Genomic DNA, 23,395 nt, shown 5'->3' on the forward strand with positions numbered 1-23,395 from the left:
CACACCCGCAACCTTCATAGCGATCGCTTGCGAGTTTTTTGAGTATGTTGTCTGTCGAGCCGCAGAGTTGCAGCTATTATATATTCACCGGGTAAGTATATTCAAAAATTTATTTTATAATTAAAATATCATTTTACCAATTTTTGCTTTGCTGGTTATATCAGATTAAACCTTGATCAAAATATGAACTTCATCTCACTTACTAGTGCCATCATGTCTCTCTTGGCCCCCCTTTGTTAATAAAGCTATGCTTCTGCTGAGTTTCATTGAAATAAACAGAATTTTGATTATATGTTCAAAACATGCCCTCCTCCCCACATACTGAGTGGTGTCAAGAGGCTAGTGATCTAGTTTTGACTTCAAGACTGAGAAGACAAAGGAACCTTATCGTACATACGCATAGATAATTACATACATACATACATATACCAAGGCATTTCCCCCAATTTTAGGGGGTAGCCGACATCAACAAATAAAACAAAACAAAAAGGGGACCTCTACTCTCTACGTTCCTCCCAGCTTGACAAGGGACTCAACCCAGTTCAGCTGGTACTGCTAGGGTGCCACAGCCCACCCTACCCCATTATCCATCACAGATGAAGCTTCATAATGCTGAATCCCCTACTGCTGCTACCTCCGCGGTCATCTAAGGCACTGGAGGAAGCAGCAGGGCCTACCGGAACTGCGTCACAATCGCTCGCCATTCATTCCTATTTCTAGTACGCTCTCTTGCCTCTCTCACATCTATCCTCCTATCACCCAGAACTTTCTTCACTCCATCCATCCACCCAAACCTTGGCCTTCCTCTTGTACTTCTCCTATCAACTCTTGCATTCATCACCTTCTTTAGCAGACAGCCATTTTCCATTCTCTCAATATGGCCAAACTACCTCAACAGATTCATATCCACTCTAGCTGCTAACTCATTTCTTACACCCGTTCTCTCCCTCACCACTTCGTTCCTAACCCTATCTACTCGAGATACACCAGCCATACTCCTTAGACACTTCATCTCAAACTCATTCAATTTCTGTCTCTCCATCACTTTCATTCCCACAACTCCGATCCATACATCACAGTTGGTACAATCACTTTCTCATATAGAACTCTCTTTACATTCATGCCCAACCCTCTATTTTTTACTACTCCTTTAACTGCCCCCAACACTTTGCAACCTTCATTGACTTCCTGACGTACATCTGCGTCCACTCCACCATTTGCTGCAACAACAGACCCCAAGTACTTAAACTGATCCACCTCCTCAAGTAACTCTCCATTCAACATGACATTCAACCTTGCACCACCTTCCCTTCTCGTACATCTCATATCATCCGCAAACAACAACTGATTTACCTCCCATTCATGGTCATTCTCGTCTATCAGTTTTAATCCTCGTCCAAGCACTCGAGCATTCACCTCTCTCACCACTCCATCAACATACAAGTTAAACAACCACGGCGACATCACACATCCCTGTCTCAGCCCCACTCTCACCGGAAAGCAATCGCTCACTTCATTTCCTATCCTAACACATGCTTTACTACCTTTGTAGAAACTTTTCACTGCTTGCACAAACCTTCCACCAACTCCATATAACCTCATCATATTCCACATTCCTTCCCTATCAACTCTATCATACGCTTTCTTTAGATCCATAAATGCAACATACACCTCCTTACCTTTTGCTAAATATTTCTCGCATATCTGCCTAACTGTAAAAATCTGATTCATAAAACACCTGCCTCTTCTAAAACCATCCTGTACTTCTAAGATTGCATTCTCTGTTTTATCCTTAATCCTTATTAATCATTACTCTACCATACACTTTTCCAACTACACTCAACAAACTAATACCTCTTGAATTACAACACTCATGCACATCTCCCTTACCCTTATATAGTGGTACAATACATGCACAAACCCAATCTACTGGTACCATTGACAACACAAAACACATATTAAACAATCTACCAACCATTCAAGTACAGTCACACCCCCTTCCTTCAACATCTCAGCTCTCACACCATCCATACCAGATGCTTTTCCTACTCTCGTTTCATCTAGTGCTCTCCTCACTTCCTGTATTGTAATCTCTCTCTCATTCTCATCTCCCGTCACCAGCACCTCAACACCTGCAACAGCAATTATATCTGCCTCCCTATTATCTTCTACATTCAGTAAACTTTCAAAATATTCCGCCCACCTTTTCCTTGCCTCCTCTCCTTTTAACAACCTTCTATTTCCATCTTTCACTGTCTCTTCAATTCTTGAGCCAGCCTTCCTTACTCTCTTCACTTCTTTCCAAAACTTCTTATTCTCTTCATTTGACTGACCCAATCCCTGACCCCACCTCAGGTCAGCTGCCCTCTTTGCAATATTTAACTACTATAGAAGGGTACGCATATTACAAGAAAACAGACTGGAAAGTTTTGAATTTAGGGTCGACGTCAGCATTTAACTAGCTTTTCAAAATGTTTGTTGATGGTTTTGTTAGAGAGGTGAATGCTCGAGTGCTTGGTCAAGAATTGAAACTGATAGGTGAGAGTGATCATGAGTGGGAGGTGAATCAGTTGTCGTTTGTGGAGGATATGGTATTGATTGCAGACTTGGAGGAGAAGCTGGGTCGATTAGTGACAGAGTTTGGGAGGGTGTGAGAGAAGGAAGTTGAGAGTTAATGTGGGTAAGAATGAGATTATGAGATGCACGAGAAGGGAAGGTGGTGCTAGGTTGAATGTCATGTTGAATGGAGAGTTACTTGAGGAAGTACATCAGTTTAAATACTTGAGATCTGTTGTTGCTGGAAATTGTGGAGTGGAAGGAAATGTACGTCAGAGAGTGAATGAAGGATGTAAAGTGTTAGGGGTAGTAGTGAGGGGAGTGTTAAAGAAATAGAGGGTTAGGAGTGAATGTGAAGAGAGTTCTGTATGAGAAAGTTATTGTACCAACTGTGATGTATGGATCGGAGTTGTAGGAATGAATATAATGGAGAGACAGAAATTGAATTCGAGATGAAGTGTCTGAGGAGTATGGCTGGTGTATCTCAGTTAGATAGGGTCAGGAATGAAGTAGTGAGAGTGAGAACGGGTGTAAGAAATGAATTAGGAGCTAGAGTGGATATGAATGTGTTGAGGTGGTTTGGCTAAGTAGAGAGAATGAAAAATGACCATATGCTAAAGAAGGTGATGAATGCAAGGTTTGATCTGAGAAGTAAGAGAAAGGCCAAGGTTTGGGTGGATGGATGGAGTGAAGAAAGCTCTAGGTGATAGGAGGATAGATGTGAGAGAGGCAAAAGAATGTGCTAGAAATAGGAATGAATGGAAAGTGATTGGGACGCAGTTCCGAAAGGCCCTGATGCTTCCTCTGATCGCCTTGGTGACCACTGAGGTAGCAGCAGTTGGGGATTTGGCTTATGAAGTTTCATCTGTGGTGGATAACGGGGTAGGGTGGGCTGTGGCACCCTAGCAGTACCAATCAAACTTGGCTGAATCCCTCGTCAGGCTGGGAGGAGCTAAGAGAGGAAAAGTCCCCTTTATTTTTTATTTTTTTATGTCGGCTACTCCCTAAAATTGGGGGAAGTGCCTTGGTAGATAGATAGAATAGTTTATTTTTAGTTTTAATTTAGGTTATACAGTACTTTGGACTAAATTTTGATTTCTACTCACTAATCCTCTCCTAGATGTGTTGATGACAGGGAATTGGTTAATATTTTTTCCTCTGCAGAAGGTTGGAAAGAAAAGTGTTCTTGGAAGTACAAATTTTATTTTTCAACATAACAGGATTAATGGTTAAATCTCTTTCATGCCCGTGAAGTGTTATTGATGAAAGTACAGTAAATTCAAGAAAAATATATAAGCTATTGAGATATAGTTATTTGCGTATGTTAGGTATAAAGTTCTGAATCAGAGTTGAAAGGCTTAATGTATGTGAAAAGTGGGTCAATGTTTTGATATGGTTTGTTTACATGGAGAGGAAGGATGGTATTACGGTAAACATTTCAAAATACTTGATTTTTTTCAAAGGAGGAAATAGAGACCAAGGAAATTTAGGCTGAATAGGGAGCAAAAGTATTAGAATGTAAGGGTCTTTTAGGTTGTCAAATTGAATTTAAAATGCAAAGATGAATGTTACAGTGTGTAAGGCTGACAAGTCTTCCTAGCAGATATATGAAGAGGTTGATGTGCACAGGCGGTTCATCCTGAAGTCGGCTGTTAAACAATGACAGTTTGTCTTGTTATTCTTAATTAAACACTTGTATCTTAGGTTCTAATTCATATTTGATTGATTTTTGTATCCTCAGACCGTCATCGATGACATAGAGTCACACATTCCAGTTGTACGCGTCTTAGTATTTATATCTGCGTTTGGAACTGCTTTTTATTGCTACAGGTAAGAAAATTTATGTTGATTCATTTACTTATTTGTATCTCAAAGTTGAATTTGTATTCATTTATACAAAGGAAACTTTTTTGCCTTCATCCAAAACTGTCAACAAGAAATTAAAGTATGGAATTGAAGTTTGTAAATTGAAGTACTGTACAGTAGTTGATTAGTAAGTAGAAGTTTGTTGAAGTAGGTATCAGTTTATTGAGTCTTTTGTTTTGCTATCCAGATATTTTAAGATAATTTATTTCTATGAATCTCCCTTAATGTTCATATTGCTTCTTCCCATAAAGCCCGGTTTATTCGTCACTTGTGAAATTTTAAAAATTTAAAGTTGTTCCATAACCGAAATACAAACCACGCTATTTACATGGGGTATTACTTTCGGCGTAGCTGAAATGAAGAGCCATTAGATTTTTAACGAGGGTTAACAACCCTCTCGCTAGCTAGAGAGGGGTGGGGGGGGGGTAGGAGACAGGTAGCTAGCTACCCTTCCCCCTCACACACCGGTGAACTAATTCACTTCGCTTTTGGCTCGGACGGTGGGCAGACGTGTCTATTCCCGTCCTCGCATGGCAGCCATTAATGTTTAAAGCGCTCAGGAGGTTCGCCTCCATGGGTGGGTAACTTCCCTTCCGAGGGAGGTTCCCTTTTCAGGTATGAGTTTTTTCCCCTTCAAGGGGGGGGGGGGACTTCTCTTGCCTTAATAATTCCTGGTTGATTTCCTGGTCCTCGGGCGGTTATGCTCTTGGTGCTTAGCGACCGCTTTTGTAACCATGCTCAATGGGCTGAGTGATTGCAAGGCCGGACCATGGAATTCGTGCAACTTGCTCTTGGTGCTGAGAGGTCGCACTTGCAGCTACGCTCAAGGGGCTGAGCAGCTGCAGGAGCTCCTCTTCGGAGGGTTGCTCTTTATAGGTCAGCTTGCTGATCCAACGGTCCTAAGGGGCGCCTTCATCAGTTCTTCTTGTCTCTGCTACGAAGTGTTCACCTCTCTCGTTCGGGAGAGAGGACACTCATAGAGACTCCTCCTCGAAGGACTCCTCCTGCTGTTGTTGCTGATGTTGCTGAAGGCTCAGTTCCCCCCTCCGAACATCCTTCGAGGGGGCAGCCGAGTCCAACGGTCTCGCCTGCGAGTGCCTCTCCCCCTCGGGGGAGTTCACTAACAGAGACTCCTCTTCGGAGGACTGATGATGGTGCTCCTGTCCGTGGTCGTCTTCATCTTCAGCCCCACAGAGGATCCTCCTCGACGAGAACAGACCATTGCAGCTGCTTCGCTAGACCTTTCGGCAGATCGTTCGCGATCTCCGACACCTGCCAGACCTTCTTGTCTTCCATCTCCGTTCCTGGATGCAGATGGGCAGTGGGCGCCACTCCACCCCGTTTTTCAATGGGCACCGGTCCCTTCGGGGCAAAGGGCATAATGTGAGTAAGTCCCTTTAGTGCCAGGTTTTTACGTGTGCAACCTCGTTCTCCTGCGTGCTCACGTGCAGTAGTTCGCAAACGCTCTCCTGCTATGGAACAGACTTCTGGTGAATCAACACTCCAGCGATCTCCTATGGCTGAGCTTCGTCGTAGATCTCCTGATCGTCAGCGCGCCCTTTTCTGATGTGCGCAATGCGCGCCAACGTTTGCCCTCGCGCCCACGATCTCCGGATCTGGGTGCAGGCAAGGAGATTATTTCTTCTCTGAACTCCCACGTTCGCCTGCTTGCCAGCGCACATCTGCGCGCCCTTTCCTGATGTGTGCAATGCGCGCCAACGTTCGCCCACGCGCCCACGATCTCCGGATCTGGGCGCAAGCAAGGAGTTTATTCCTTCGCCTCCATGTCGACGATCTCCTGCGCTCCCTCAGAGCTCACCATCTCCGGTGCGCACTTCCAGACTTGAACGAGTCTCTGCGCGTCCGAGAGCCCACGAGAAGTCTCCTATGCCCGCCCACGAGTGTTCGCCTTTACGCGCAACCTCACCATCTGGTTCTGCACCCTCGCTGATATCTTCTGGCCGCGCAACTGCGTGCCAACGATCTCCCCGGTTCCTGCCTCGTCGCGCGCAGATCAAGAGGTTCCTACGCTAGCGCACAGGCGCTCACAGGTTCCTCTGGACTCGCAGCGCCCTTCTGGAGTTTCGCGCGAAGCGCGCCCACGCTCAGTTCCAGTCCCAGCGCTCACGCACTCGCCAACGCGCCAGCACGGTTCCACATCACAGCGCGCCGCCCAGGAGGTGCCTAAGCTAGCGCACGGGCGCTCACAGGCACCCTAGGGCTCTCGTTGCACGCCAGCAATCTCCTAAGCACCCGCGCGAGTCTTCACCTGTGCGCAAGCGTTTTTCAACGCGTCAACGCGCCCACGCTTCAGTTCGCCGTAGGTCTCCTACGCGCCCACGCGTTAACTCTCCTGTACGCGATAGGTCGCTTCGCGCCATCGCTCGCCAACGAGCCATCGCCCGCCAACGCGCCATCGCCCGTCAACGCGCCATCGCCCGTCAACGCGCCATCGCCCGCCAACGAGCCATCGCGGGCCATCGTGCGCCAAAATGCGCCCTCGCGCGCCAAAGCGCGCCATCGCGCGCCAAAATGTGCCATCGCGCCATCGCTCGTCAACGCGCCATCGCTCGCTTACGCGCCATTGGTCTCCCGGCCACCAGCGCTCGCCCTTACAACCGCACACCCACGTTCGCCCACGCGCGAACCAACGATTTTACCATCGTGCGAGCAATTTCACCATCGCGCGAGCGCCAGTGGGATTTCGTCCGCGATTCCCGTCGGGTTTCACAACACGGGCAACTTGGCGAGTCTTCTGGAGCGCGTACTTCCAGATCATCGTCGTCACGATCTTCACCCCGTAAACTCAGAGCAGCGCATGTGCAGGAGCAGGAAGAGGCTTCAGAGAGGTCTGGGCAACATTCTTCTCCTTCTTTTCAGGCAGGCCCCATCATCTCTACTCCTCAGGATCACCTGATCCCCTTCCCTCCAGCGGGAGTCGCTGACACTGCGGCTGTCAGCCGTCAGCAGAGGAGGTACTTCGAGATTATGGGGGAGCCTGGTTTAGCTCTGCCTCTCCACCATTCTGGGGAAGGGCTTATCAGGGGAATTTCTCTCGAGAAACTCTCCACCTGGCAGGTGACATTCTCGGCTTTGGAGATCTTGAGCCAGGTGAAGGCCGCAAAGTGTGCCATGCAGGCCACTTCGTGGCTGGTCGTCTGGCTTGGATCTCTGGACATCCTGTTGCGATCCGAGGACTTGTCCAAGGAGAGCACCAGGAAGACCATGGAAACTTTCCTCCTCTCGGGCACGAGCACCATCGATTTCCGGCTCACCAAGTTTCGAACTTGTGGGCAAACTTGATGTTGAAGCATTGAGATGCAGTGACCGAGAGGATCCTCTCGAAAGTCCCAACTGTGCATGTTGGCAAGCTCAGACACTCTTCCATCCTTGGAAAGAGCTTGTTTGAGCCCAAGGACGTGGGACGGACAGCTTAGAGGTAGAGGAAATCGAATCACGATTCGCTCTTCCAAAAGGCGCTTACATCCAGATCCTACAAGCCTCCAGCTCCTCAACAACAACAGCCTCGTCAGCCTAGGACATCGGAACCGGCTCCGGCGGCAAAGACAAAGGTGTCTAAACAGCAGCCCCCTCCTGTCAGGGACAAGAAGGACGGGAAGTCCTCCTGGGCAGGCAATAATCCTAGAGGGAGTGGCCGAGGCCGCAAATGCTAGGATTGGCAACCCCCCTGCCCCCCAGTGGGGAGATGCCTAAAGTTGCGCGTTCAGGTGGCAGCAACTCGGGGCCAATTTCTGCACGATCTCCGTGATCAGCCAAGGATATCACGTCCCGTTCATAACATCTCTACATCCCCTGACAGCGAATCCAGTGTCGCTGAGCTCCTATGCCATGGGATCGGCAAAGGGGCTAGCCCTTTGGGCAGAATCCGAGACCATGCTCTAGAACAGTGGTTCCCAAACTATCTTACCTGACGCCCTCTTTTTACTTCCAGTAGACCCATACGCCCCCACTCCTCTATTTTTTTCATATGAAATGATTCTCACATTTATTTCTTAACATTGTACAGGAAAACAGATTTCTGTTTGTATTACATTTTAATAATGAAAGCCACTCAAACAAATAATAGTACATTCCAGTAACTAAAAACGAAACATTTGGTTCAAAGTGCGCGAAAAAAAGTTTGAACATTAGCAAATTTGCAAAATTGAGTTGCAATTTTAAGAATAGATAATTTGAAAACATGGCATATGATATTTGGAAATACTTATGAGACTAAGGCACAATTTCTGGTCAAATTTAGTGAGATGGATGTATGTATGTAATGACAGATTTTTGTTCTTTTAATAATTTTATTATTCTATTAAACAAGTAATTTTGAGCAGATGACTTCACGCCCCCCTTGTATCGTCCTCACGCCCCCATAGTGGGGCGCGCCCCCTAGTTTGGGAACCACTGCTCTAGAAAGATGCTCTCCATAAGATCGTCGACGGCTCCCCCCGGCTTTTTCAGTCGACTTTTTCTTGTAAAGAAGGCATCTGAAGGCTGGAGACCCATCATCAGCTCTGAACAAGTTTGTCGAACAAACTTCGTTCAGCGTGGAACAGCAGTGTCGATCAGACTTGTAGTGAGACCACAAGACTTCAGGTGCACACTGGATCTGAAGTACGGGTTCTTCCAGATCCCAATCCATCCGTCTTCCAGGAAGTACTTGAGATTCAGCCTTGACAACAAGGTCTACCAGTTCAAGGTGCTGTGTTTCGATCTCTCCACAGCACCGCAGGTGTTCACCAGAATGTTTACCCTGATATCCTCGTGGCCACAAAGGATCGGCATCCGTCCCCTTCGCTATCTGGATGACTGGCTAACCCCGGCAGTCTCGGAATCGACCCTTCTTCGACACTGAGACAAGCCTCTGGGACTTTGCCAAGATCTAGGGATCATGGCAAATCTCGAGAAGTCTTCTCTCCTTCCATCCCAACAACTGGGATATTTAGACATATTAAACACCAATCTCTCAAAGCCTTCCCATCAGACGACAGGATAGCAAGGCTGAGGAGAGTCGCAGAACCTTTCCTCAGACGAGGAGAGCTTCCAGCCCAATCTTGGTTACGTCTCCTAGGTCACCTTTCCTCCCTGACCCGTCTAGTTCCAAACGGCCACCTCAGGATGAGATCCCTGCAATGGCGGCTCAAGTCCCGGTGGAACCTAGGCAACGATTCCCCGGACACTCTGGTCCCTATGGTACCTGCGGAACGCATGGACCCGCAGTGGCGGTTGACCTATGGGAACCTTTGAAAGGGAGTGGATCTTCTCGTCCTTCCCCCGCATTTGATGCTGTTCTCGGACGCGCCAAAAGAAGGGAGGGGGTGGGGGGCACGTTCTGAACCAAAGGATCTCAGGCTTATGGTCAGAATCAGAAGGTACCTCCACATCAATCTGCTAGGAATGAAGGCCGTATATCTGGCCCTTCAACAGTTCCAACAATCCCTGGCGGGTCGCTCCGTGAGCGACAACATCGCAGTAGTGGCTTATTTCAACAAGCAGAGAGGTACTTTTTCATAACATCCCTCCCATCTTGCAGTAGAGATACTGAGATGAACCGATTCCACTCAATACCACTATCGGCTCGCTTCATGCCGGGCAAAGGAATGTGCTTTCCGACAGTCTGAGCAGAGCCTCGCAGATAGTGAGTACCGAGTGGTCTTTGGACCCTCTAGTAGCCAACAAAGTCCTGACTTTGTGGACCTGTTCGCAACAGCCTTGAACTTCAAGCTGCTGTTGTACTACTCCCCAGTCCCGGACCCCAAGGCACTCTGGCAAGATGCCTTCCTACAACGGTGGGACATCATCGACGTCTACGCCTTCCCACCGTTCTGTATGGTGAGAAGGGTGCTCAACAAGACCAGACTATTGGTCAACGTGTCGATGACTGATAGCTCCGCTACGGCATCATGCAGAGTGGTTCCCGAACCTTCTGCATCCCCTGACAGAACTCCCGAGAGAGCTTCCCGAACCTTCTGCATCCCCTGACAGAACTCCCGAGAGAGCTTCCCCCACGACACGAGCTACTCAAGCAACCACACTGCAACATCTACCACAAAGCCGTAGCATTGCTTCGGCTTCACGCCTGGAGACTATCCAGCATCCCCTCACAGAAAGGGGTGTTCCGCAACAAGTTGCGGAGCGGATGTCTCGACACCTGCGAAAGTCATCCGCAGGGGTCTACCAGGCGAAGTGGAGAGTCTTCTGTGGATTGGTGTCATGGGAGAGGTATCTCTCCTCTTGATGCCACTATTCCAGCAATAGCGGAATTATTGTATACCTGCGGGAGGAAATGCGCCTTTCGCTCTCGGCGGTGGAAGCCTATCGCTCAGCCTTAAGCCTGGCCTGCAGGCTGAAAGGAATAAATATTTCCTCCTCGCTGGATCTTTCTTCGCTCATACGAAGCTACGAACTTACCTGCCCCCAGTCGGAAGTGAGACCTCCATGGAACATGGTACGGGTTCTTAGGGCTCTCAAGAGACCTCCTTGCGAACCTTCACGCCAGTCTTCTGATCGTCTCCTGACTTGGAAGACGGTGCTCCTGCTTGCTCTGGCCTCGGCCAAGCGTGCCAGCGAACTTCATGGTCTCTTGTACGACGTCGCCCATTTAAGAGGAGAGGGGGAGGTAACGTTCAGGTTCGTCCCTGAGTTGGTTACTAGACTCAAAATCTTGGAGCTCAGACCCTTGGTTCGACTCCTTCAGGATTTCGAGTCTCCGTTCTGTAACAGATGACCCAGACAATCTCCTACTATGCCCAGTAAGGAGTCGGAGGTGTTATCTTAAAGGACAGCTGCAGCTCTTCCTCACGTGCAAGCCCTGTTTGGGAGCACAGGAAGGACGGAGAGGAGAGTCACCAAGAATACCTTTTCAGCCTGGATTCGAAGGGTCATCCATCACGCCCTGAATCCAGACCCTCCTCCGTCACGTCGCCTTAGAGCACACGACGTCAGAGGCATCGCAACGTCCCTGGCCTTCAAGAGGAACTACTCTGTGATGCAGGTGCTACAAGCTGGAGTCTGGAAGCGTCAAACGACCTTTACAGCCCACTAACTGCAGGATGTGACCCAAAGGAGCTTCGATACGTTTTCTATCGGCCCTGTGGTGCCTACACAACAGCTGGTCTAACCTTAGGCTCCTTAATGGACAGGTAGCTGAAGGTTGAGGGCATTGTTACCCGGTTTTAGACTGCATGAATGAAAGAAGTATGTCTGGCCCTTACTTCTTTCTTCATCCTCCCCTCTCTTGGGGAATGCAGCATCCTGGGTTCTCTGCATAGCTGACCTCAAACTTCTGCAGGTAAACCATGCTTCCTTGTGTTCCTAGTATTAAGATAATACTGTCATGTCCCCCATACCCTGACGAGGTGGTATTGGGAACGTCCTAGCCTAGAATTCCATCTAAGGGACTTCAGGTCAACATCCTAGGACAAGTCACACTTCATCCCGCCACACACAAGCTTATGTAGGCCGCACGTTCCTTGCGGAGCAAGGAACTTGCGAGGTGCAGGGACTCTCTTTCTCGAGTGCTGCTCACTCGGATTCTGAGTCCCCGGGCAAAGCCAAAGCCAGTAAGGCTGGGGCTTTCCACCCTTCCTAAGGGGTAAGTCACCCCATGTAAATAGCGTGGTTTGTATTTCGGTTACGGAACAAATGACAAATTCGGAGATAATTTGTATTTTTCCTAACCATACAAACCTTAGCTATTTACACATATTTGCCCGCCAGCCCTGTCCCCCAAGGCAAGTCCTACCTCTAAGCGAAGTGAATCAGTTCACCGGTGTGTGAGGGGGGAGGGGAAGCTAGCTACCCCTCTACCCTCGTTAAAAATCTAATGGCTCGTCATTTCAGCTACGCCGAAAGTAATACCCCATGTAAATAGCTAAGGTTTGTATGGTTAGGAAAAATACAAATTATCTCCGAATTTGTCATATTTCCCCATTTACTTTGACTTTAAGCAGTACATGTCCCTAACAAAGGAATGGAGCCCTCTTCCAGTAAGTTGTAGGCAGCCCAGGTTGTTGCATTGGAAAATATAGCTTTCAGTTTTTGACGACTGGCTGTGATCACACTTGGATTATTTCCTCCCTTAGATTGTGTACTTACTGCACTGAAACATGTCTTACCTTGCTTTAGTTAGGAATTAGTGCCTGAAATGTGCACAGGAATTATTTCTGGGAGTTCATGTTCCACATTCCCTTTGTGTATTGTGTCGGGGGCAATACTGTGATTTAAATAATCATTGTGAAGAGCGTGTTTCACTCTCGGTACTTCTCATGGAAAAGTACTGTACAGTATTTTCAATGCTTGCTGATCAAGTTAGCATTTTGGAACATAAAAGGAATCTTGCTGTTAGTTCAGGGGAGAGGCTGGAGAGGAATAGGCTAGTTATAATAACGGGAATGACGACAATATTGACACTTCTCCACATTTAGACAACACCTAAGTTCAGCCATGTTTCAATTGTGATGAGCTTCATAAGCTTATGACATCACTTACTTCCTTTCCGTAGCTTGGTAATTGTGGTTCTTATCAAACCTTGGCCAAACCTAACCCAATACCCCATAGTCATTGTAATATTATAGGGTTTCATTCAGTAAGGGTTCTGAATGCTCCTCAGTTTTAAAATCCACACACACAGCCTCAAAATCTTTATATACTTTAGTTCCTTCTGCTGTCGAACCCTTGCATCCACAGTTCTAGTCACTCAATTCTCTCTTAGACTTTTCTCCTCTGCGGGAAATATGATGATAATTGTTCTAATTTTGTTAACTGCCAGTAAACAACTTTTCAATATTTTTGTTAGAAATGTAATGGAAGTTGTTAAAGTCAAGTATTTAAAATTTTCAGTGATTTTAGTGGTACACAGTTTATCTCTGATAAAAGCTTATTCATTCAGCCATATTGGTATATATCATTTAAAATACAATAAGAATAAAATTCTTTGTCTTCTTACAGAATGGTATCATGTTTATAGCAATTCTATATTTTTGAATAAACCATAAATTTATTCATCTTACATTTCATAACTCAAAAGATTGTTAGTTTTGAAATTTGATACAACTGCAAGCAGAATTGCATCTTTATCAAGTTTGTTATTTTCATTACAGATCCTTTTGTTTTTGTTTAGAAAAGTCTCACAGAGAGAATACTGTAGTACAATATTGAATGCTCACTGCAACTAAAGATCCCCAAATAACTGGAACTTTTAGTGATAAGTGTTTTCCTTTCTTTTGCTGGTTTAAAAAGAAAATGACAAGGACCTTGTTCCATCTACATGAGGGTTTGTCACAGAAATGAAATGTCTATTTTTTATTCTTTGGCATGTTTATTGTTTTCATAAAGTAAATAGTGCTTTTATTTAGCATATAATCTAGAACATTAGTTCTAGCACCACAAAAGAAATTTTAAGACATTTTTACCTGTTATGATGGCTGTATTGTTTTTTGAAGTAAGGAAACATTACTAAAACCTTAGCTATTTAATAGGGGTATTACTTTCGGCGTAGCTGAAATGACGAGCCATTAATTTTTAACGAGGGTTAAATACCTACACCGCTAGTTAGCGGGGGTTAGGGAGGGTAGCTTGCTACTGCTCCCGCTCACACACCTGTGATTGAGCTCACTTTGCTTTCGTCTCGGTTGGTGAACGGTCGTTGCCGCTCTTCATCCTCGCCGACTTTTGGCAGCCAGTAACGCCATTTTGTTTTCTCTTTTTCTCTTAGAGTGTGTGTGAAGTTGACTTCTACGACCATGCGCACCTGTCCTGGACTCTCGGACCGCCCTTGTGGAACATATATGTTGGCGGTTGAGACTGATCCTCATACCCTTTGTCCTTCCTGCAGAGGTCAACGGTGTGATAGTGTTAACAAGTGTAGTGAGTGTGGGGAGTGGTCTTCCTCCCAGTGGGAGAGGTTTTCGCGACGGCGGAAGAAGTCCAAGCGGGATATTTCTCCTTCAAAGGTTGCTTTGAAGGGAGAAAAACCCAAGGCCTCTTCTTCTGTCACCCAACCCTCCTCTTAAGCTCCTACTCGGTTGGTCTCTTACGAGAGACTGTCGAGTAGTAGCATAGACCAAGTTATTATCGACCAACCCCGGGTCTCGAGAGATGATGTTGCTTCCCCTAGCGAAGCAGCCCCACCTCTCTCCCCGGGTGAGGCCTTGTCACTAACTTCCCTGTTTCAGATATGGTCTTTCTTGGGGCTCACGGGTTCGCCCTCCAAGGAAGCCCTTTTGCAGTTCATCCACATGGGTGCTTCTGTTAAGCAATCATCGTCGCCGTCAGAGGTAGATCCACTGACTCTTGTCAACATTGTTGTGTCAGAGGTGTCTCATGCGGCGTCATCCATCCCCTCTGCCACTCCAAACTCTACAGCTGTAGCTGCCGACTTAGTTTCCCCCGTTCCTGACCATCCTCCGAGGGGGAGACTAAGTTCATCGTCAGTCTCTCCTGCTAGTGTTTCTGGCCCTCGCGGGAGTTCACTTACAGAGACTCCTCTTCGGAGGACTGCTGACGGTCAGCTTGCTGATCCAACGGCCCCCAGAGGGCGCTTCCGTCGGAAGGCTCGCCTTCCTCTTCGCCTTAGAGGTCTCCCTTCACCAGCGGTGAAGAGGCGCCTCTTTGGTTCACTGTCATCACTGCAGTCCTCCGCAGAGGAGCCTCCGTCAGACCTTCATTCATCCATCACTGCACCTGCAACCAATCTTGTGACTTTGTCCTGGACCTCTCTGCAGATCGTTCGCGATCTCCTTCAGTGGATGGTTGTCCTTTCAAAGGATACGTCGACCATCCATCCAAGAGACCTGCCGACCTTCCATCACTATTCCTGTCGCCTGTAGAGCCTAGTATAGCTCCTCCAAAGTGGGCAGCTCCGCGCCATCACACTCCCCCTACGCACCATGCGCCTATGTGCTCAAACCTTCAGCGCTCACCAGCAGCTTGTCACTCTACAATGCTTCGGCGCGCCACTCAACCTGCTCGCCCTCACAGACGGCAGCAGCCTCATGCGCTTGCGCGCCAACACGCGCTTGCGCGCCATTATTCACCTACACGTCAGCGCTCTCCTGTGCGCCACGCGCCCACGATCACCTGCGCGCACACGCCCAGGGTTGCCTACGCGGGAGCACACCATAGCCCACTTGCGCTCTCCTGCGCACCCACGATCTCCTGCACCTACGTGCCCTGCGTCTACGCGCCAACGATCTCCTATGCGCCAGCGCCCACCTGTGCGCCAACGCTCGCCTAAGCGCCAACATGTGCGCCCTACATCGCCCTCCCCTCAAGCGCATACTAACACGCACTGTGGGAGAAGGGAAACATTTTCATGCAGAGGGGTTCAGGATCCCTAAACTGCCTTCTAAGGCAGACCCACCTATCACAGTCAGTAACTCCTTCTAGGGAACCTTCAGTCTCTTTCCCTTCAGGGGATCTGTTTGACAGTGCATCTATCAGCCAGCAGCCCTAGTTCAGTGCCTTAGTCAGAGCCGTAACACAGGCTTTCAAGCCTGTCCTGTCTGATCGCTCATCAGAACGACCTATAGCTCTAGACCTAAGGCACAGAACCATGGCTTCCTCTACCCTTTTGAAGAGGAAAAGAGGAATTTCTGACGCGGTCACTTCCCCGAGGGCGAAGCTGACTCCATGCAGACCATCGAGGCAAGTTTCTCCTGTTTCTCAGAGAGACTCTCCATCCCTGTTGGACGAAGATCTCCCGTCACCTAGGGAACCACGCGAAGAGAGAGACTGCCCCATCGCACCAATGGAGGAAGTCTCTCTTCACGCCGAGAGTTCCCCGCAATCTGAGATCAGAAGGGACATGCCACACAGGTCATTGATGTTGGAGTCTTACTCCTTCCCCAGAAGGAATCCAAAGACTCCAAAACTCTGCCGAAGTCCTCCACTAGGGCTAGAATGGAGACAGCCAGCCACTCGAGGAATGTCCGCGACTATCCCCAAGAAGAGCCTTTGGGGTTAGAAAGAGACTTCGCTGCAAGTCCTACAGCAGGAGGAGACCAGCAAGAGTCAGAGCATGCATTCTGGCAGGTTCTGACTCTAATGAGGGTTCTCAATGGGTTTTCCGACCCAGAGATACCCCCTCGAGAGGGCAAAGACACAGTCCTAGACCGCGTCTTTGGTACTCAGAAACCCTCAAAGACCAGTGCAGCCCTGCCCTGGTCTCAATGGTGAAGAGTACCAGGGACAAGATCTCCCAACAGCTCTCTGAGTTTGCCTCCTCCAACTGTGCCAGTACCACGAACAAGCTCCTCCCACCTCCTTGCGTACAGCAGAGGAGGTACTTTGAGATCCTGGAGGAACCCAGTTCAGCTCTTCCTTTTCACCACTCTCTGGAAGAGCTAACCTGGGGAATCCCTCTTGAGAGACTCTCCAACCGGCAGGTCTCGTTCTCGGCAACCGAGATCCTTAATCAGGAGAAGGTCACAAACTATGCTATGCAAGCTACTGCGTGGCTGGACATCTGGTTAGGGACCTTAGGTATCCTGATACGATCCAAGGATTTTTCCAAGGAACGTACCGGGAAAGCTATGGAAACCTTCTTACTCTCAGGCACTCGCACGATCGAGTTTCTTGCCCACCAAGTCTCGAACTTGTGGGCAAACACCATCTTGAAACGTCGGGATGCAGTGTCTTAGAGGTTCCACCAGAAGGTCCCTAGGGTCGAGATAAACAGGCTCAGACATTTCTCGCTAGAGGGGTCCCACCTGTTTGAGCCTAAGGATGTGGAACTCATCAAGACTCCCTCCTCCATAGGGCTTCAACATCTAAGCCGTATAAACCTCCAGCACCACAGCAGTCCCGTCCAACCAAGACCACAACGATGACAAAAACAGCAGCGAAGACAATGGTGTATAAGCCCTTTCTTGTCAAAGACAGGAAAGGCAAAAAGTCCTCCAGGGGAGGGTAGGGAAAAATCCTAGAGGGAGCAGCAGAGGCCGCAAATGCTAGGATAGGCAGTCCCCTGGCATTTCCACCAGTGGGGGGATGCCTACAAAGTTGCGCAGACAGGTGGAAGCAATTTGGGGCCGATTCCTGGACAATCTCCGTGATCAGTCTAGGATATCGCGTCCCGTTCATAATACCTCTACCTCCCCTGACCAGGAATCCAGTGTCATTGAACTCCCTTGCCATGGGATCGGCAAGGGGGCAAGCCCTTCGGGCAGAAGTCCAGACCCTGTTGAAGAAGTGCGGTCTCAAGAGGTCCTCGACGGATCTCCAGGCTTCTTCAGTCGACTCTTTCTTGTAAAGAAGGCGTCTGGAGGCTGGAGACCAGTCATCGACCTCTCAGCCCTGAACAAGTTTGTCAAACAAACTCCGTTCTGCATGGAGATGGCAGACACAGTCAGACTAGCAGTAAGACCGCAAGACTTCATGTGTACACTGGACCTAAAGGACGCGTACTTCCAGATCCCAGTCCATTCGTCTTCAAGGAAGTACTTAAGATTCAGCCTAGACAACAGACTGTACCAGTTCAAGGTGCTGTGCTTCGGTCTTTCCAAAGCACCACAAGTCTTCACCAGAGCGTTTACTTTAGTGTCATCTTGGGCACACAGGATTGTCATCCGTGTCCTCTGTTATCTGGATGACTGGCTAATCCTAGCAGACTCGGTGTCAACCCTTCTTCTACACCGAGACAAACTTCTGAGACTTTGCCCGGATCTGGGGATCATGGTAAATCTCGAGAAGTCCTCTCTGCTTCCTACTCAGAGACTGGTGTACTTAGGCATAATTATAGACACCAATCTCCACAAAGCCTTCTTAGACAACAGGATAACAAAGCTGAGAAAATTTCTCAGACGAGAAGAAGTTCTAGCCCAATCATGGCTATGTCTCTTAGGTCACCTTTCATTGCTGGCCCGTCTAGTTCCCAATGGTTGTCTCAGGATGAGATCCCTCCAGTGGCGACTCAAGTCCCAGTGGAATCAAGCACATGACTTCCCGAGACATCCAGATCCCCATGAGACCTGCGGAACTGACAGACCTTCAGTGGTGGGTGACAGACGAGAATCTATGAAAGGGAGTGGACTTTCTCGTCCTCCCCCCGGATTTGATGCTGTTCTCAGACCCTTCAAAAAAAGGGTGGGGGCCCCTCGTGCTGCACCACACGACCTCAGGCCTCTGGTCAGAGTCAGAAAAGTACCTCCACATAAATCTCCTAGAGATGAAGCCCGTCTTGCTGGCCCTTCAACAGTTCCGACGGTTCCTAGCAAGCCACTCAGTGGTGGTGATGAGCGACAACACCACAGAAGTGGCCTACATCAACAAGCAAGGAGGTACTTTTTCGCAGCAACTATCCCATTTAGCAGTAGAGGTACTGAGAGGGGCCGAAATCTACTTGATACTACTATCGACATGCTTCATTCTGGGCAAAAGGAATGTGCTCGTCGACAACCTGAGCAGAGCATCTCAGATAGTGAGTACCAAGTGGTCTTTGGATCATCTAGTAGCCAACAAAGTCCTGACTTGGTGGGGTTCTCCGACTGTGGACCTCTTCGCAATGGCCCTGAACTTCAGGCTCCCGCTGTACTGTGCCCCAGTCCCAGACCCCAAGGCTCTCTGGCAAGATGCTTTCCAACAATGGTGGGACAACATCGACGTTTACACCTTTCCCCCGTTTTGTCTGATGAGGAGGGGACTCAACAAGACCAGAACATCAGTCAATCTTTCAATGACCCTCATAGCTCCGCTATGGCATCATGCAAAATGGTTTCCAGACCTTCTGCAACTCCTAACAGAGCCCTCAAGAGAACTCCCTCCACGACAAAATCTACTCAAACAATCATATGCCAACATCTTCCACAAAGCCGTAGCTTCGCTACAACTTCCCTCCTGGATACTATCCAGTATCTCCTCTCTGAGAGAGGATTTCGCAACAAGTTGCGATTAGGATGTCTGGAAACCTGCGAAAATCATCAGCAGCAGGCAAAGTGGAAAGTCTTCTGTGGTTGGTGTCGTGGAAGGGGTATCTCTCCATTCGATGCCACTATTCCAGCAATAGTGGAGTTCCTTGCGGGAAAAAATGCGCCTATCAGTCTCGGCAGTGAAATGCTATCGCTCAGCCTTAAGCCTCGCCTTCAGACTGAAAGGAATGAACATTTCTTCATCGCTAGAACTTTCCTTACTCATACGGAGTTATGAACTTACCTGCCCCCAGTCAGAAGTGAGACCTCCCCCATGGAACGTGGTTCAAGTTCTCAGGTCTCTTAAGAGACCTCCCCATGAACCATTGCGCCAGGCAACAGATCGCCACCTAACTTGGAAGACGGTGTTCCTGCTAGCTTTGGCTTCGGCCAAGCGAGTCAGTGAACTTCATGGTCTCTTATACGACATCACCCATTCAAGGGGATGGGGAGAGGTAACGTTCAGCTTCGTCCCTGAGTTTATTGCTAAGACTCAGAACCCGGGAGTAGCAGATCCTCGATTCGACTCCTTCCAGATTTCTAGTCTCCGTACTGTAACAGATGGCCCAGACCATCTCTTACTATGCCCAGTAAGGAGTTTGAGGCTGTACCTTAAGAGAACAGCCACAGCCCGTCCTCGTGTGCCTGCACTATTCGTCAGTACAGGAAGGACCAAGAGGAGGGTCACCAAGAATACCATCTCAGTGTGGATTCGTGGGGTCATTGACCATGCACTGAATCCAGACCCTCCTCCGTCACATCGCCCCAGAGCTCATGATGTCAGGGGCATAGCTACGTCCCTGGCCTTCAAAAGAAACTACTCAGTGACGCAGGTTCTTAAGGCTGGGGTATGGAAGCGTCAGAACACATTCACATCCCACTACCTGCAAGACGTGACCCACAGGAGACTCGATACGTTTTCTATCGGTCCTGTGGTGGCTGCAAAACAGCTGGTTTAAAACCTCAAGCTCCTTATTGGACAAGTAGCAGAAGGTTGAGGGCATTGTTACCCGGTTTTAGTCAGCATGAATGAAAAGGTTTGACAGGCCCTTATTCTTTTCTTCATTCTCCCCTCTCTTGGGGAAAGCAGCATCCTTGGTTCTCTGCATAGCTGACCTCGAACCACTGCAGGTAAACCATGCTTCCTTGTGTACCTAGTATTAAGATTAATACTGTTGCGTCCCATACCCTGACGAGGTGGTATTGGGAAAGTCCTAGTGCACAGTTTTTCCATCTAAAGAACTCGGAATAACTTTACCAGGACAGTCACACTTCTACATACCTTCACACACAGCTTGAAGTCCTACCTCCAAGAAAAGTGAGCTCAATCACAGGTGTGTGAGGGGGAGCGGTAGCAAACTACCCTCCCTACCCCCCCCTGCTAACTAGCGGTGCGAGTAGTTAACCCTCGTTAAGAATTAATGGCTCGTCATTTCAGCTACGCCGAAAGTAATACCCCTATTAAATAGCTAAGGTTTGTATAGTTAGGAAAAATACAAATTATCTACGAATATGTCATTTATGCAGTATGAGTTCAAGAGTGAATTATCCAAGATCAATATACTGTTTTCAGTCCACTTGAAATACAAGCTATGCATGCATATGGATAAAATGAGATAAAGAGATAAATTACATTTTCTTCACCAGGATGTTAATACGTTGGTACAGACAGTGGCGTAAGGATGCAAAAAGACGAGCAGAGGAGAGAATTCTCGAAGAAGCTAGGTTACAGAGAGAAGCCCAAAATAACGACTTGCCTGAAAGTCTCATGTGTGTTATTTGCTGTGATCTAAGGGATGTGATCCTCATGCCATGTAAACATGTTTGCGTGTGTAGCGAGTGTGCATTGAAGCTATCGCCCAGAGTTTGTCCTGTTTGTCGAACAGAAATAGACACAATCCAGCCTGTGTTTTTTTCCTAGTACTGACATACAGTACAGTATAGCTATGTAAAGAATGTTGTACAGTATTTAGATTATATATCGTGTGAATATTTTGATATTAGTATATTTATTTACAATATATATTTTGTTTAATTGAACCTTTCGTAGATATATGAATATATTTGTCTGACAGAATAAAGTTAAGCACAGTTTACCTAATTATTTCTGTACAGTATTTTAAGGATTGTTGTACCTTAAACAATAATGTATTCTTGTATAAGTTGTGACTTTATTTGATTATTTACTTGCATGTCTTTCTTCTGCAAGAAATCATGTAATATTATTATTTGTAACCTTGATAATTTATGAATGTTAACAAGAATGCAATATAGCTTATTACCAAAAAATAGACACATTCAGCTGATCTGTCAGGGAACGGTGTCTGCCTACTTCTCACGTATTGTCTTAAAGAAGTTCCAGAGACTTGGCCATCAGCCTAAGCAAAATTTTTTGATTCAGTTTCTTGTACAGTATTCACGAGCTTTATTTGTAAACCTTATAGTTGAGCTGTAATTCGTAACGATAGGGAAAAAATACAGTCTAACATGTACACATAGAAGTAGAAAAAATTATACTTTCAAGATTTTGATCACATGTTTATTTGTTTAAATGAGATGTGTTTCTTTCTGTATTTGATATTGGATGATATACTTGAGATAGAGAGAGAGAGAGAGTAGGTACAGTATATTGTAAACAAGGGACCTCTTCTCTCTCTAGCACACATGCCTCCATTTGAAATAAAAATTGGCTCAGGTCACATTTTTCTTCATTGTTTTGTAACTTTTTGTAGCAGTTGGTCCTTTCTGCATTTTGCATGTCTTTAGGTTCAGTTTAAATCTGGATAATCTAAACAAATCATGTTTTTTTTTTCATGCATCTTTCCATTTAATTTGTTTTAATTTACACTCTGTGGGGACCTTGCCAATAAAAGGACAAAAATTAATAATATACAAAATGTTTCATTTCTTATAGCTGAAATATAACAATGTGAGTAAGGATATTTCATAAAAAAAATTCATATATTCTTTTTTATTTATGGAAAATTTTCCACAACTACCTTTCCCAAATCATCATCGCAACCTTTCAACAACAAAAAATACCAAACAAATTGACCATTGTGGCACATTTTTCTAGCTTATACCAGATCTCTACACCAAAAGTACACCCAGTCACTGATTCTCAGTGACTTTAAAACCTTGATCCAAGTAAGACAATGTTGCATCAGGCTGTTCCTACTGAAGAAGCACGTAAAGTACTTAAAAACTTGATTTTTATGGCTTCAAACTAGTATTGCTTTTCCTTTGTTTTTTTTAGCCAGTTTCATTAAATCTCTACAAGCGATATGCTTTGACCTGTTTTGATTTACAACGTAAGACTTTTATATATCTGATAGCATCAAATTGAGGTTTTTGCCTGCTAATCACTCTGTCCCCTTAAACAGTTTCCTCTTATACAGGGTTGTTCAGAGAAAATAAATCTAAAAGTTATTGCCACATTTATACTTCAATCTTGAATTATAAATGGACACCCTGTAACAGATAGCACACATACTGTAATTATAAAGAAGAGCAAACTATATATCTTAGTGCATGTACAGTAACATAATTTACTTAACGGAAGAATTAATTATGCATAAAAATCACAAGTTATAGGATAATGTTGAAAACTTTAAATTGGGCTCTAATTTTACAAGGGCACTATAAACTCCAACGATACAGGACCACATTAATGAATATCAACTACCATGGACTCTGTAACTTGAAGTGTTTTGATGATGCTGTAATATACATAAATGATATTGTACTGTGGATGATGTAACTAACTAGACTAGCTAAGTATTAAACATTTATCAACATTATTGTGCGATTAATAGAAAAAGGAGTATCACCCCGTAGCGCCTGTATTGCATTGCTTAAGGGCAAAAACTTTTACTAAGTAATGCGTGCATTTTTAAGCATAATTACACCTTGGTTGCTGAATGGAATCCCAGTCCCAGTGCTGGCCCTTATATACCAAATTTCATAAATCCAACGAAATATCTTTTAAAAAAAGTCATGGGTTTTTAGAAAACGTATTTTATAATTATTTAAAGCAAACAGGGAAAAAGTCATTACTG

At 46.6% G+C, this 23,395-nt stretch overlaps 1 protein-coding gene across 1 annotated transcript in view; it reads left to right on the forward strand.

Annotated features, from left to right (window-relative positions):
- LOC137621619 (mitochondrial E3 ubiquitin protein ligase 1-like) overlaps positions 1-23,137 on the forward strand; it is a 110,857-nt gene extending 87,720 nt beyond the window's left edge. Inside the window, exons 6-7 of the mRNA XM_068352062.1 lie at positions 4,298-4,386; positions 20,985-23,137. Coding sequence (XP_068208163.1) covers positions 4,298-4,386; positions 20,985-21,258 — 363 coding nt within the window. The 3' untranslated portion in view covers positions 21,259-23,137. The remainder of the gene's footprint in view (positions 1-4,297; positions 4,387-20,984) is intronic.
- The last annotated feature ends 258 nt before the right edge of the window (positions 23,138-23,395 follow it).

Source organism: Palaemon carinicauda, chromosome 28, assembly GCF_036898095.1.
Source record: "Palaemon carinicauda isolate YSFRI2023 chromosome 28, ASM3689809v2, whole genome shotgun sequence".
NCBI classification, from domain to species: domain Eukaryota; kingdom Metazoa; phylum Arthropoda; class Malacostraca; order Decapoda; family Palaemonidae; genus Palaemon; species Palaemon carinicauda.